The sequence below is a fragment of the Leishmania mexicana genome, chromosome 17 (assembly GCF_000234665.1).
Source record: "Leishmania mexicana MHOM/GT/2001/U1103 complete genome, chromosome 17".
In the NCBI taxonomy this organism is placed as follows: Eukaryota; Euglenozoa; class Kinetoplastea; order Trypanosomatida; family Trypanosomatidae; genus Leishmania; species Leishmania mexicana.
Window position 1 is genome coordinate 412,318 of NC_018321.1, and position 14,423 is coordinate 426,740.

Sequence of the window (14,423 nt, forward strand, 5' to 3'; positions counted from 1 at the left end):
ATGCTGAATGCTAACCTGCGTAGCAAGCGCAGTGGCGCAGCACCGCCGGCGCCGGTTCTGGCGGAGAGCGAGTTCCACCAGATGCGCATGCAGGAGCAACTGCGCAACCATGCCATAAAGGACTTTGACGCCACTGGGCAGCAAGTATCTCCGTCCTACTTCGTCGCCTCCTTGCAAGAGCTGTGTGCGCAGCGTTTGGCGGACAGCTTTGCTGAGAGTGTGGAGGTGGATGCGCTGCGGGAGGAGCAGCCAGATCTCTACGCGATGGTGCTGGAGCGGCTGCCGACGCAGCCAGACACAATGCTGCCACTGCGCATCACTGTTCCGCGGATCATTGATGAGAAGTACTGGCAGCGCTGCTGCAAGGCTCGATGGCCGCTGGGGCAGCTGTCCCGCATGACGAAGGGTCAGAGGCTGCTGGAGAAGGAGTACGGATGGAAGCGCTTGTTTCTTGAGCAGCTCCTTAACGACTTCCTCATGGCTCTTGGCAGCGGCAACAATGCGGGGGACGGCAACGGCAGTCTGCTGCCGCCCGGTGTCATGACGGTGGTAACCGGGGAGGCCCTTGCCGTCTCGCAGAAGGGCATCCCGTCGCTGGCGTCCGCTGCCGTAACGTGCACTTCCCGAGACGCCGATGCCAGCCGCTTCGACTTGAGCCTTGACGACGAGGCCATCGCTGCGCTGCGTGAGCTGTGCGCCATCTGCCGCGACTACGTCCACACAGTCGATTTACCCTGCCAGCTGGTGCACTTCCGCCCCTATGAGCACCTCTTTGCACACGTGCCCGGCATCCTTTCCTTTCGTCTCACCTTCGGGGTGGCTAACCGCGGCGTTCGTGTCGGTGTGACGGACATGATCGGCTTTCGCGACGAGGACGCGCAGTTGATACAACACCTGCTACGGCACTACGCCGCTCTAGAGTCCTTGCGGCTCCCGCTGAACCGGCTGGAAAATCGTCACGTGCAGATGATTGCGGCAGGTTTAGCAAGCTCGACCACGCTGCGCGTCCTCGACTTCTCGCAGAACTCGCTGACGGACGCCGCCGTTGTGGAGGCGGTATCGCTGCTTCTCTGCCGGCCCGACTTCCCGCTGGAGGAGCTGTACCTCGCTGACAACCAACTGGCGGACACGGCGGCGGCCGCCTTGGCCGAGGCCCTGCGGTTCAATAAGACACTACGCGTCCTGCACCTGCAGCAGAATTGCATTGGTGATGCCGCCGGTGGGGCTCTGCTGGTGCGTGCGCTGGCGGTGCACCCAACGCTAGCGGACATTAATCTCGGCAGCAACCGTCTCGGGACGAGCACCGCGGAGGCGCTGTCGGAGGTGCTTCCTCAACTCACACAGCTGCGCGTCCTTTGCCTCTCTGGCAACTCGCAGCTCGTTGGTGAAGAGGTGTCCTCGCCCCCCCTCCCCTCTGAAGGCGCCGCCGCAGCGGCGACTGTGGCCCTGACCGGCTCCACCACTTCAATCCCTTCGGTGTACTCCACCAGCCTCTTGGCGGTGTCCGTCAAAGACAGTGATACCGAGGCCGCAGAGACCTGTACTGCAGACAGCTCAAAGGCGGATGAAGATGATGAGGCAGATGCATCCCTCACCCATGTGGGGACAGCGGAGGGAGAGGACTACAGATTCACCGCTACGGCGCGGCCTTCTGTGGCGACGGTGGCCGGCGAGGATGTGTCCACGCTGCCGCACAGAGGCCCGCGTGCGTCGAAGAAACAGAAGGGGACGTCCCAGCTTCTGCCCACGGGAGCGTCGCCACCGCCGCTGGTGCAGACGGCTGGTGGCAGGCTCATCGCCGCCGCTGTCAAGGCAAACACATCGCTCGTGGAGCTTGACGTGCGCTTCTGCGGCTTGACGCCGGCGGAGGAGCAAGAGATCATGCGTGGGGTTCAGGAGCGCGTGTACCAGCACCAGATGGACACGTCGGTGGCCTTGAGAGAGGCGGAGCAGCGGCGTGCGTTGCAGCGCCGTGCAAAGGAACGGGTCGCGCGCATGACAGGCCGAAGTGTCTAAGATGGAGGAGCGGAGTACAGCGTAGAGAAGGAGCGAGGGCGGCGTGTCGATACACACCAGGGTGCCCTGTAGCATTGCACGCTTGCAGCGGTGGAGGTGGGGGAGCAGTATGCCGTATGATGGCCCTTGTGCCCGCTCTCTCTCCTCTCCGTCTCTCGGCTCACCTTTTTATGTAAATTTCCTGTGTTTTCGTCTGTCTTGTTCTCTACCCTTCTCACCTGCGATGTATCCCCTCTCTGCCTCCCTGCTTCCCTCACCACTTCGGACCTGGGACCTCTTCGCGTGTCTCAGTGTCTTCTCGGGATCTCTCGGCTCGCTTCGCAGAGCTCAAGACGTTCTCGAGCGAGGCGTGCGTCTCTGTGAATGAGGCACACGGAATCAATGGCATTTTCGCCCCCCCCCCCCTGCCGTCCTGTCTCGAAGAGACGCGCACAGGCTCCTCAGCAGTGGTGCGGCATCAGCCGCCAACCCCATTGACAGCGGGTAGGGAGGCAAGGCTTTCAAGACTCGAGATGACCCTTCTCCAACTCTGCAGGCTCCACTGGCGCTCCTCCCCTCTCTCCTCAACGGCGCATACTCCCACGCGCATGGCTATGCTGCTCTCACGAGGAAGCGCTTTCTCCGTTCCTGCTGTGACATTACCCATCGCTTCCGTCTCTTCCCGCTCTTCGACCTCCTCGTCGTGCCACCACACCACTGGCATCACACACCAGTACGCACACACCCCTCGCTGTACATATCCTGTGCCACCCATGTATACACGCGGGTGAATCTCCTTCTCTCCCTATTTCTTTTTATTTCAGCCAGGACCGCACTGCGTACACCTCCATCACACCCGTGCTTCTCTCTCTCTGTTCCAGACCTTCCCCCTCTCCCCCTAGGTGTACCGACTGCTGCGGCTGTGGTGGACATAACCCTCGCTGTGGCGGCTATGCGTGGAGTGTAGGCCTTTGACTTGCTCATCAGACTGCTTTGCGAGCTACACTTCTTACGGACCTCCACGTGCGACTCTCTCTATTGAGGGGTGTGCGCGTAGGCGAGACTACGCGATCCAAGCAATAGAGGGCGAGAGAGGAGGCGGGGAGGAAGGCCGACGCCTGCCGCTGCGTAGCGGTCGTTCATGTGCCAGCTGCATTCACGAGGACGAGTGACATCTGCGCGTAGCGAGTGAGTGGGGGTGACCAAGGGCCGTCGAAGGGGCAAGGAGCCATTGGAGGAGCACGAGGGCAAACGGTGGCGATGCAATGAAGTTGGCACTACGCAGCTCCATCGCCCTGGCGGGCATCATGCTCGTAACGATCGCTGGCTTCTCCTCGTTTGAGGCGTGTGTGGTAGTGGCCTTGTACCTGACAAAGTATGTCTTTGGCGATGGTGTGCTGATGTCGCTGTACCGCCTCACCAACATGCACCACAACTTCTTGCAGCGTACGTACCTGTGCTGTGTGGATGGCTTTCTGGAGAACGTGCTGGGCACCCGCGTCGCCTACACAGTCGTTGATGCCGATGGCCAGGAGCACCTGGAGCAGCACTACATGACGTCTGTGCGGTATGGGGAGGGCGTGGCGGAGCGGTACCCCGACCTGGACAAGGTTCTTCGACCCCCGTCGAAGCCAGACAAGGTCAAGATCATCATCATGAACCACCACTGCCGCCTCGATTGGCTCTACACGTTCATGTACTTTGCCCGCACCCGCGGCATCATCAGCCACATCCGCTACGTCATGAAGGAAGATTTGAGGCATCTCCCGGTGCTGGGCTGGTCTATGGAGCTGCTTCGCTACCTCTTCCTGTCGCGCAACTGGGAAAGCGATAAGGTGTACATGAAGCGCATGATCGACTTCTACAACGCCACCGGTGACACCCCGGCCATTCTCCTCTACCCGGAAGGCACTGACCTCTCGCCCAAAAACATCCAGCGGTCGCAGGAGTACGCCGCCAAGGTGGGACTGCCGAAGTTCCACCATGTTCTGAATCCGCGGACCACCGGCACCGTGGCGCTCATGAACATGCTGGGCGGTGCCGACAGTGTGGAGGAGGTTGTGGACCTTACTATTGCCTACACGTACCACACCCCAGGGGAGCGTTTGAACGAGCTGTCGCTCACCAACGGCCACCACCCGAAGAAAGTGCACCTGCTGATCAACAGCTACCCTGTCGCGGGCACGGCGGCCGCGGCAGCGCAGAAGAACCCGAAACACGTTTGCCCTACTGAGGAGGCTGCCCTCATCGCCTGGATCCATAAGCGCTTCGCGGAGAAGGAGCTGTTGCTTTCGCGGTTCTTCGCTACGAACCCAGTCGGCTTCGACGCCGCCGATGTGCGGGCGGTGCTCGGGGAAGACATCGGCATCGCCAGCTACGACGACGACGAGGAGAGCCTGCGCCACCCCAACCGACCGTGGTGGAGACGGTACTACCAGCAGGTCGGCCTTTTCGGCACCGTCATCGCGCCCCTATACTGGATCGCCTCGCCGATCTACTATGCCTTCTTCACGCGCTGGTGGCTGTCGGCGTTGTGGGTGGTAGCCGTGCTTGTGGTCTTCATGAGGGGCTTCAAGGCGATGGGTGGGGTTCAGCAGTCGCTCTACCTGAAGGTGGTGATGCCGGAGGCCACGCTGATGCAGCGGCTGCGTCGCATGCTGGAAGGCCGACGGAGGAGGAAGGACAAGAAGAGCGACTGAGTGCAGTCTTCCCCTTCCCGGCTTCCCCATCGCCCTCTTTGTATCCTCTCCTTCGGTGTCTTCGTTGTTTTGTGTGCTCACCTGCCTCTCCATGTCCCGATCTCTTGCAGTGCGCAACGCACAATGCTGAACAACAACAAGGCAACAAAGAACATAAAGAGCAACGACGGTTGCTTCTCGTGTATGCCATGGGGGGTGGGGGACTCGCTCACCTGATTTCCCCCCTCCACGCGTGCTCTCCGTCTCCGTGCCCATCTCCATATCGTCTTGGCAATCGCTCCTGCGATGTCGGCATCTGCGTGCGTGCGTGCGTCGCGGGCTTCTCGTTACCGTGGGCAGGCCCTGGACCTGCATCTCGCCATCTCTCTCATATGTGCGTCTCCGTATGTGACAGGGAGGGGGAGTGGTGGGCGCGGTTGATTGACCGATCCAGAGAAGGATAGGCCAGCAGCGCGCGTCTACGTTTTTCAAGCGCTCGGTGACCCGCACGGTGCTCGCCTCACCTTTGTCAGACTCGTTGTCTTCCTGTCTTTTCTTGCTGGAATGCGTTGACGCGGGCGCTGCAGTAGGAGCCCTCAAGGAGTCTGTCGCACCCCCCCACACACACGCACACGCACACGCACACGCACACTCACGCACGCACGCACACACACGCGTTCCTCCTACCACCTCCCCGCCCCTCTTCTCCCCAAGAAAAGAGAGAGCAAGCGGCAGAAGTATGTCGTTTGTGAACCACCTAGGGCGGTCTTCGTTGGCGACACGTTACGTGCCGCACTCTGACTTGACGAAGTCGTACTATGAGCGTCTCCTGCTGGACGTGCGCCGCTACCTCCCACCAGGTGTGGAGGATGACGTGGAGGAGATCGCCGAGCAGGTGCTGAACATTGTGTGCTCGACTGCGTCAGGCGCATCCTCCTCGGCGGCGACCCTGAGCGAGCAGCATCAAAGTCTTGAGCGGCTGCTGGACACTCGCCTAAGCCGCGAGGTTCGCGACCACCTCATGCAGTATGGGAAACTGATCACCGACTACGTGGCGAGCGACAAGGCAGCGGAGGCAAACGGTACGTATGGTTTGCCAGCTACATCCTCCGGTGCGCTGGGTGTGCAGGACTTGAACTTCGCGGGCCCCAGTAGCAGCGACAGTGACAGCGACGACAGCGGCGATGCCGTGCGTAGCGACGCAGAAGAGCGACGCAATGTCGAGCTGCTGACGGGCGGCGCACCCTCCTCGGCGGCGGAGAGAAAAGAGCGGCGCAAGAAGCGCAAGGCACTTATGAAGGCTGATCAGAACCTAATGCAATACGCCTTCGCCGAAGAAGGTGGGATAGCTGACACGGTCGAGGAAGCAGAAGGGTGGCGGGCTTCCGCGCCAGTTGGTGCCGGCGGGGCTGCCGCGGGGGAGCTGAGCGGTGATGAGTATGACGAGGATGGCGCGCTGGCGACGGGGGCCGCGGACACGCCACGGATCCCATTTGAGGAGGTTGCGTGCAACGCGCAGTTTCTCAAAGACGCTGTGCGACGTCTTTTCCCGGCTCACGACGCTGATACCTGCCACAGCCTAGCACAGCGGGTGCTGAACTTCCTGAGCGAGAGGGAGGAGGACGACTTCACACTGGAGACGCAGCTCACCACGTGCCTGGGCGGCTATGAGGATGAGGCGGTTATGGACTGGATTGGTGACGTAGTGCAGTCGCGCTGGAGCGTCGTGTACGGCCTGCGCTACGCCCAATGCACGGCACAAAAGGAGCGCCATGCAGTCATGGATGCAATGCAGCGACACGCCCTCGATGACCCGCGGGTCGAGCACCTGTACCAGAGTATCACCGGCAAGGAGGTGGACCCATTGAACACAGAACAACTGCAGCAGCGCCGCGAGTCTGCTGCCGCGGGTGGCAACGATGATGTTGAATCTAAGTTGGCGTCGACAGCACCTCGGCAGCCTCTGCTGCGACGCGTGAACCTTCAGGCCTGCGCCTTTCAGGATGAGCGAGCACCGCACCTGCACGTGCGCGCCACGGTACCGCAAGGCACGCAGCGGCTGACCTACGAGACTCACGACGAGATCCTCCTTCCGCCGACCTCGTCGTATAACACGTCGAACCCGCTCATTCGAGTTGCCACGTCTTTCCCAGGCTGGGTGGTGCCGGTATTCGCGGGTGTGGAGGAGCTCAACGCTATGCAGTCCAAAGTGTACGACTGCGCCTTCCACTCGGACGAGAACATGCTGGTGAGCGCGCCGACCGGGGCCGGTAAAACGAATGTGGCGGTGATGGCGATGCTGCGCACCATCGCGGCGGCTCGCAACCCCGTGACGGGCGTGATTGATGGCCACAGTCTGAAGATGGTGTACGTTGCGCCCATGAAAGCGCTCGTGCAGGAGGTGGTGCGCACCTTCTCGAAGCGACTGGAGTCGCTTGGCCTCACTGTGGCTGAGCTGTCCGGTGACGCGGCCATGACGCAGCAGCAGATGGCCACGACGCAACTGATTGTGACGACGCCGGAGAAGTGGGACATCGTCACGCGAAAGTCCGTTGAGCTCGGAGTGGCGTCGCTGCTGAAGCTGCTCATCATCGATGAGGTGCACCTCCTCCACAACGAACGCGGCCCGGTGGTGGAGGCGATTGTGGCGCGCACGATGCTGCAGCAGCAGCTTCGCGGTGAGGGCGGTATTCGACTGGTCGGGCTCAGCGCCACCCTTCCGAACCACATGGACGTCGCGGCGTTCCTGCAGGTGAACCGTCAGCGCGGCCTCTTCGTGTTCGACAGCAGCTACCGCCCCATCCCGCTGGAGCAGACCTACTGCGCCATTAGGAAGATGAAGGGTGTGGCGCAAAGTGCCGTCATGAACCTCGTGACTTACGACAAGGTGCTGCAGACGGTGCAGGCCGAGGAGCAGGTAATGATCTTTGTGCACTCGAGGCGGGAGACCGAGCACACGGCGCGCTATCTGCAGAAGCGCGCTGCCGAGGAGCGCCGCGGGTACTACTTTGTGCGCCCTGACGGCGACAGCCACAAGGCGCTGGTGGAGGCCAGTAGCGGGGCTGGTGGTGCCGTGCTGCGCCGCAGCCTGCAGCAGCTTTTGCCGGACGGCTTCGGCATCCACCACGCCGGCCTCAGCCGAGACGAGCGCAACACGGTGGAGCAGCTCTTTGCAGACCGCCACATCAAAGTTCTCGTGTGCACGTCGACGCTTGCCTGGGGCGTGAACTTGCCCGCGAACCGCGTTATCATAAAGGGCACTCGCGTCTTCAACGGCTCCAAGGGACAGTCGGAGCTGCTGAGCGCGCTGGACGTGCTGCAGATGTTCGGGCGAGCCGGCCGTGCGGGCTATGGCGCGGCTCTGGGCAGGGCCACCATCATCACTTCCCCGGATGACCTTCATTACTACCTCAGCGTGCTGAACCAGCAACTGCCCATTGAGTCGCAGATGATGCGGCGGGTGGTCGACATGCTCAACGCCGAGATCACCCTGGGCCATGTGGAGACGGTCGAGGAGGGCGTGCAGTGGCTCCAGCGGTCCTACCTGTACGTACGGATGCGGCAGATGCCGGAGGTGTACGGCATCCGCGCCAGCGCCAGTGATCCGCTGCTGCTGCACCACCTCGCCAACATCGTTCACACAGCGTGTGAGGAGCTGAAGGAGTCAAAGATGGCGGACTACGACGCCCGCTCCAGGAAGGTGGCCGGCACCGCGTATGGCCGCATCGCCTCCTACTGCTACATCACAGTGACATCCATGGCCGCCTACCTGGGACTGATGAGCAACGCCATGCAGGACGTGGAGCTGTTCCGAGTCTTCGCCTCCTCTAGCGAATTCGCGAACATCGGCGTACGGGCGGAGGAGCAGGCGCAGCTCAAGGAGCTCCTGGAGAGCGCTCCGGTGGCGGTGAGGGAGTCGCGCTACACGCCGATGGCGAAGATCAACATCCTACTCCAGTGCTACATTAGTCAGAAGGGTCTGGAAGGTTTGCCGTTGATGAGCGAGATGGTGTACGTGAAAGACTCCGCGCAGCGTATTCTGCGAGCGCTGTACGAAATTTGCCTCGTTCGCGAGTACGGTCGCACGGCGCGGCAGTTTCTCGAGCTGTACTTGATGACGGTACACCGACAGTGGGCGGTGCAGTCGCCGCTGCGGCAGGTGCGCGATTACTTACCGGCAAAGCACTTCGATGCAATCCTGCCGGCGCTGGAACGCGTGCGCGTGCCGTGGGAGGAGGTGCGGGGGTGGAGCGTCGAGGACCTGGCCGAGAAGCTCAGCGACGACCGGCGTGCGCAGTCTGCGTACGAAGCGATCCATGTTGTGCCGCACTACGCCGTCGACGCCGCCGTTCGGCCGCTGACGCGCGGGATGCTCTACGTGGACATCGACATCTTGCCGGACTTCGACTACGTCGAGTCCCTGCACGGCTGCTCAGTGTGCGAGGTGCTGCTCATGATCGAGCACACGAACGGCCGCCTGCTGCACCACGAGTCCGTCCTGATCCCCTTGGCAAATGTGCTGGAGAAAGCCGCCTACGCCTGCCCGCCGGTGGTGGTGCCGATGGTGGAGCCGGCGCCGACACACCTGTTTGTGCGCGTGGTCTCCCCGCACTGGCTGGCCGCAACAGCCTTCACCTCAGTGTGCCTGCTGAACACGCTGCTGCCGCCAGTGGCGGCGCCGCTGCGCGAGGTAGATCAGCGGCCGCCGTCGCAGGATGCGAACATCACGTCTGTGGCGGAGCGCCTCGCTCCGTTCCAGCTCCACACCGTCGGCGAGATGCTGTTCCCCTTCCAGGACTTCACGGCGCTGCAGTCGGACCTAATCGACCCCATCTTTCTGGATCACCCACACAACCTCCTCGTCGGTGTTCCGCCGGGTGGTGGCAAGACGGCCATCGCGGAGCTCTTCGTACTGCAGTTTTTGCTGGAGGAGGCGCTGAAGGAGAAGGAGCGGACAGCGGAGACGCAGCAGCAGCAGCAGCGGGACGAAGAAGAGGGGTCGGCCACACGATCGACGCTGCTGCTTCCCGGCAAGCTTCTCTATCTCACCAGCAACCTTGACGTCGTGCACCGCCGCGCGCTGGACTGGCGCTACAAGTTTGGCGAGGTGTTGAAGCAGCGTGTCGTAGAGCTTGGCGGCGGCGCGGGCGACGACACGGACGCCGACGGCGCTGGGGTGGTGAGCAACGCCGACGAGGTGGCATCGGCCGCCATCGTGCTCGCCACCGGCGAGAACCTTATTCGCCTTGTGCGTCGTGGGGACTCAGCGTTGGCCGGCGTGACGCACATCGTCGTTGACCACCTGCACCTTTTGAGGGCCCCCGAGGGGCAGGCGATGGAGGAGTGCATGGCTCGCCTTAACAGTGAGCCGTTCCTTGTGCGGCGCGGTGCAGGGCGCGCGCGCGTGCTGGGACTGACATACCCACTGATCAGCACGGCGGAGCTTGGCCGCTGGTTGAAGGTGTCAGTGAGCCACCAGTACAATTACGGCGCCTCCTACCGGCAGCTGCGTGTGCGCATGGTTGGCATGGAGTTGCCTGGCCCCCGAAGCCGCTACGAAAGCGGCGTCATCGCAGCACTGAAGTTGCTGCGCCAGCCCTCGTACGCCGCAGCTCCCACGGTGATCTTCGTTCCAACAGCACGCCAGGCGCGAGAGGTGGCGCAGCGCATACTGCTGCGGTGCCGCGACAACTACATTCCTGAAACCACCGAGCACGCCACTGACGACGCGCGACTCGCCGTCTTCCTGGCGGCTGGTGTCGCCTACATGCACAAGGGGACAAGCGAACTCGATGCTCTCGCGATACAGGAGCTCGTTGACGCACCCGCCGTCTACCCCACTACGCAGGCGTTATTACCTTTGCGCCTCGTCTGCGCCTTCGACGCGGCCTGGCGATTGCCGGCGGCTCTCTTCACGAACGCCATCGTGTGCTGCGGGGAGCGTCTGACCGCCTTCGAGAGCGAGGACGGCGAGCGTGGCATGCGCTATCAGGACTGCAGCGCGGTAGAGCTGATGCAGATGGCGTCACGCGCCATGAACGAGGCGGTGATGTGCACTCGCACGTCGCGGGTGTGGGTGTTGGGTAAGCTGCTCAACGAGCCGCTACCGCTGGAGTCGAGCCTGCGGTACGCGGACGACTTCCGCGACACGGTGAACACGGCAATCGCACAGGGGCGGGCGCACAACCGCGTGGACGTGCTGCGTGTGCTGTCCTCGCACTACTTCCTCTACCACGTCAAGGCGAACCTGCACTTCTACGGTGTGCCCACAGTGGGTGATGTGTCTCTCTACGCCTCCAGCTTCGCTTCACACGTGGTGACCTCGCTGAAGGAGCTGAGGTGCATCGAGGAGCTGCGAGTGCGGCGGCGCCACGCGGATGGCGACGGCGATGCGGATGAGGATGGCGGTAACAACAACGTAGAGCTCGGGAAGGCCGAGGAGGACGAGGACCCGCACGCCCCTTTGCGACCCACGGCGCGCGGCATGGCCCTCGCCCACCACTGCATTGGGGTCAGCACCGCAGAGGACCTCGTCCGTGTCCTGCCGGGCTCCCTCGAGGGAGAGAAGAAGGCCGCCCTCTATGACTGCACGACGTACCTTTGGCAGATCCTGTCACACCACTGCACCGAACTCACGCCGGCGCACCTCGGCGACGCCGCGCGGGTGACGGAGGCGGCGGTGTACCGGGCGCTGCACTCCATTGCGCGTGCTTTGCCAGAGTCCATCGGTGTGCGCTATATCGACCTGGACTTCGGCGCCACAGGGACAAAGATCTATGTGCTCGTGCTGGCGTACTGCAGTCGACTCTTCCCTGCCACCCATTTCCACGCTGCCGGCTCCGCTTCGTCGATGGAGGAGGACACGGCAGCGGCGGCCGCCTTCGACAAGCACTTTGGCCACAGCCTCTACCATGCCGCCGTTCCGGCCGCGGCGCGCGACGCGCTCTGCAACGCCGTGCCGGACGACATCGCTCAGCGCCTCGTGCAAGACGTGCGCTCCATTCTCCCAACAGTGCACCGCGTCGTAACTGCGGTTGTGGAGCTGCTGGACGGCGACACGCAGGCATGGGCGGTTGCTCGCCTGATTCGATTCGTTGCGTGCCTGCAACAGCAGGAGTGGGACAGCGAGCCGCCGGTGGCGCAGCTGCCCTGCTGGCGCGCGTCGAGATGGGCGTCCGTTGATGCCCGACAGGTCATTCAACGCACTTGCACGCTGCAGGAGCTGCAGACGAACCCGGCGGAGGCTGTGTCAAAGCTGGAGCCCGCTCTGCGAGGTGTCTTGACCACTGATGATGCTGCGGTCGTGGTGCCGCGCGTGCTTGCCTCTGCAGTGCGGGACGCTGCGGGAGTGCCGCAGGTGGTGTCGATCAGTGCCAAGGGGCGCGTTGAGGAGATGAATGGCGTGTTGGTCATGGTAGTAAGTGTCACGGCGCAGCTCCACTGGAGCGCGCCGACGACGCTGAAGTTGCCCAAGGGCAGCGAAGGCGTCGATCGCACATCACAGGCCGACCGCACCGAAGATGCTGCACCGGCGTTGAAGTGGTGGGTGCGGTGCGTCATGTCGCATCGGTCGTCTGCCACTTCACGAGCTGGGGCGTCAGCGGGCACTCGGCAGCTGGCCCTGCGAGTTAGCGTGGCGAAGAGTGTCACGGGCGCAGGGGCGACGCCGCTCTATGAGGTCTCATCCGACGTCTTTTTCTCCTTGGCGCGGCTGGAGGCGGAGGACTTGGACGCTGTGGAGATGCGCGCGATCTTGACGAGCATGGCTTACAGCGGCGTTGAGGCCACGGCTGCAGTGCGGTTCGAGGCGGACGAGGAAGAGGTCGAGGACGGCGAAGGCATATGACCCGTTGAGGGTGGTGGTGGTGGTGGTGGCAGTGGTGATGGGCCTGCAGAGAGGCACCTGAAAACTCGTGTGGGTAATATGGGGAAGAGCTCCAGCTGAGTGGAGAGAGATGTGCTTCGTGGTAAGTGGCGGTGGGGAGTTGGTGAGGCCGAGAGTGCGATGGACGATGGCAGTGGTGACTGTGGTATGGACGGCGGGTGAGGGCGGCGGCGGTGGCGGTAGTGGTGGCATCGGCTGGGTGTAGAAGGAGTAGGGGGGATGAGTGGCGGAGTGGGGAGTGCTGCACCCCTCCCTGCTCCCTTGCTCCTGTCGGACACCCTTTGCACCGTCGCTCACGTTTCCCACGCACCACTACCCTCTTTTTCGTTTTGAGCCCCTAACGAAGTGCAGCGAAGAACTGATGAGGCCGACGAACTTCGGCAGTCTTTGGCAGCAGCGGCAACGGCAACACCAACATCCATGAGAGTGCATAGGTTTATGTGCGCAGGCGGACGCACGCCTTGACCCCCCCTCCCCGTCTCTCTCCATGTATGTGTCGAGAGGCACGACGGGGTGGCTGGTGCATCGTTCGCGAGCGCTCAAAGGGACGCACACTTAGGGGCCAAGTGTGTGGTTTATCCTGGTCTTCGGGACGCCCCCCTCTTCCCTTTCCGCTTGGCGCTGCGTGAGTGTGCGCGTAGGCGAGGACGTGGCGGGCGGATGTGTGTGTGTGTGTGTGGAGGGGGGGGGGAGGACGGAGAGGCCCGCGAATGAAAGCAGCCCACAAAACGGAAAGAGGCGAGGAGAAGCAGGGCACATACCCCCCCCCCCCACCACGCCACTCTCAGCGGCACATCTCATGCTCGTTATGGGTGATATACCGCCAGCCTCAATCTCGAACCCATTCTGCACCTGCCCCTTTGCCTTCATCTCTCCCGCCTTTCCTTCCAACGCTTTCGTCTCGTGCTACCACCAGGTCATTCTTTGCACATACCCCCACCCCCTCCACCATCTTTCATTTCCTCCCCTCTCAGTGGTTTGTGTGTGTGTGTGCGCGTGCGTGCGTGCGTGCGTCTGAGTGGCATAGCTGTGTGTGAGCGTCTGCGGCAGCCTATCAGCAACAGCACGTCATCGTCGTCTCTGTCTGTCTGTCAGTGTGTCTGTCTCTCTTCCCCAGCCAAACACACGCTTGGGAATTCCGCCGCTTTACCGCACCCGCCCTCCCTTCCCCCACCGCACGCCACCTCCTCATCTCCCCCATATCTCATTCCGACGTGGACGCCGTCACTTGAGAATTTGGGCTTCTCCCCCCTCCCCTCCCCATACCTCATATATATATATATATAACGTATATATCTTTCCCCCATCCCGCTTCCCCCTCTCGTTTGCCGTGTCGTCTCTGAGTGCCTATCGCTGTAGGCCTGTGTTGGTGTGCAGGGCGTGCAACGACACAGCCCCCTCCCCTCCCCTCTCTCTGTCCGCCTCTGCGGACAGTGGGGTGCGCTGTGGTCGATTCAAGTTCGAAGGAGGCGGTAGGAAGTACACGTAAAAAAAAGGGTGGGAGGAGGAGAGCACGCACGTGTCAAACGGACGCGGCGGCAACAGTGACAAGCCCAAAACACCGCAGAAGGGGGGAGCGTGCCCGCCCGCGCGAGCGTACGTGAAAAGAGAGGGACGGAAGAGGAAGAGGAAGAGGAGGGAGGAGTGGGGAGGGAGGGAGGGGGAGGGGCAGAGGTCCGCGACGCACCGCACGAGGTCACTAGCGAGATTGCCTCGCTCTTTGCCCTTTCATCTTTTGTGTTGTTTCCTTGGCTGCTGTAGATCTCTGCGTTGTCTTTGTGTACCCACCTCTCTCTCTATCTCTACATATCTATCTATTTCGTCGTGTCCTTCTCCTCCGTCTGCGTCTCTCACACACTCTCTCT

The 14,423-nt window shown here is 62.4% G+C and overlaps 3 protein-coding genes across 3 annotated transcripts; all 3 read left to right on the forward strand.

Moving 5' to 3' along the window:
* On the forward strand, positions 1–2,016 carry LMXM_17_0900 (conserved hypothetical protein; the record flags this gene model as incomplete). The annotated part of the gene is made up of 1 exon (XM_003873907.1): positions 1–2,016. One exon carries the CDS (start codon positions 1–3, stop codon positions 2,014–2,016), a length of 2,016 nt encoding a protein of 671 aa, XP_003873956.1.
* Positions 2,017–3,260: 1,244 nt separating this feature from the next.
* Positions 3,261–4,694, forward strand: LMXM_17_0910 (conserved hypothetical protein; the record flags this gene model as incomplete). Its single annotated transcript, XM_003873908.1, has 1 exon — positions 3,261–4,694. The coding sequence occupies one exon, from the start codon at positions 3,261–3,263 to the stop codon at positions 4,692–4,694; it is 1,434 nt and encodes a 477-aa protein (XP_003873957.1).
* Positions 4,695–5,412: 718 nt separating this feature from the next.
* On the forward strand, positions 5,413–12,519 carry LMXM_17_0920 (putative ATP-dependent RNA helicase; the record flags this gene model as incomplete). The annotated part of the gene is made up of 1 exon (XM_003873909.1): positions 5,413–12,519. The coding sequence occupies one exon, from the start codon at positions 5,413–5,415 to the stop codon at positions 12,517–12,519; it is 7,107 nt and encodes a 2,368-aa protein (XP_003873958.1).
* Positions 12,520–14,423: the final 1,904 nt, after the last annotated feature.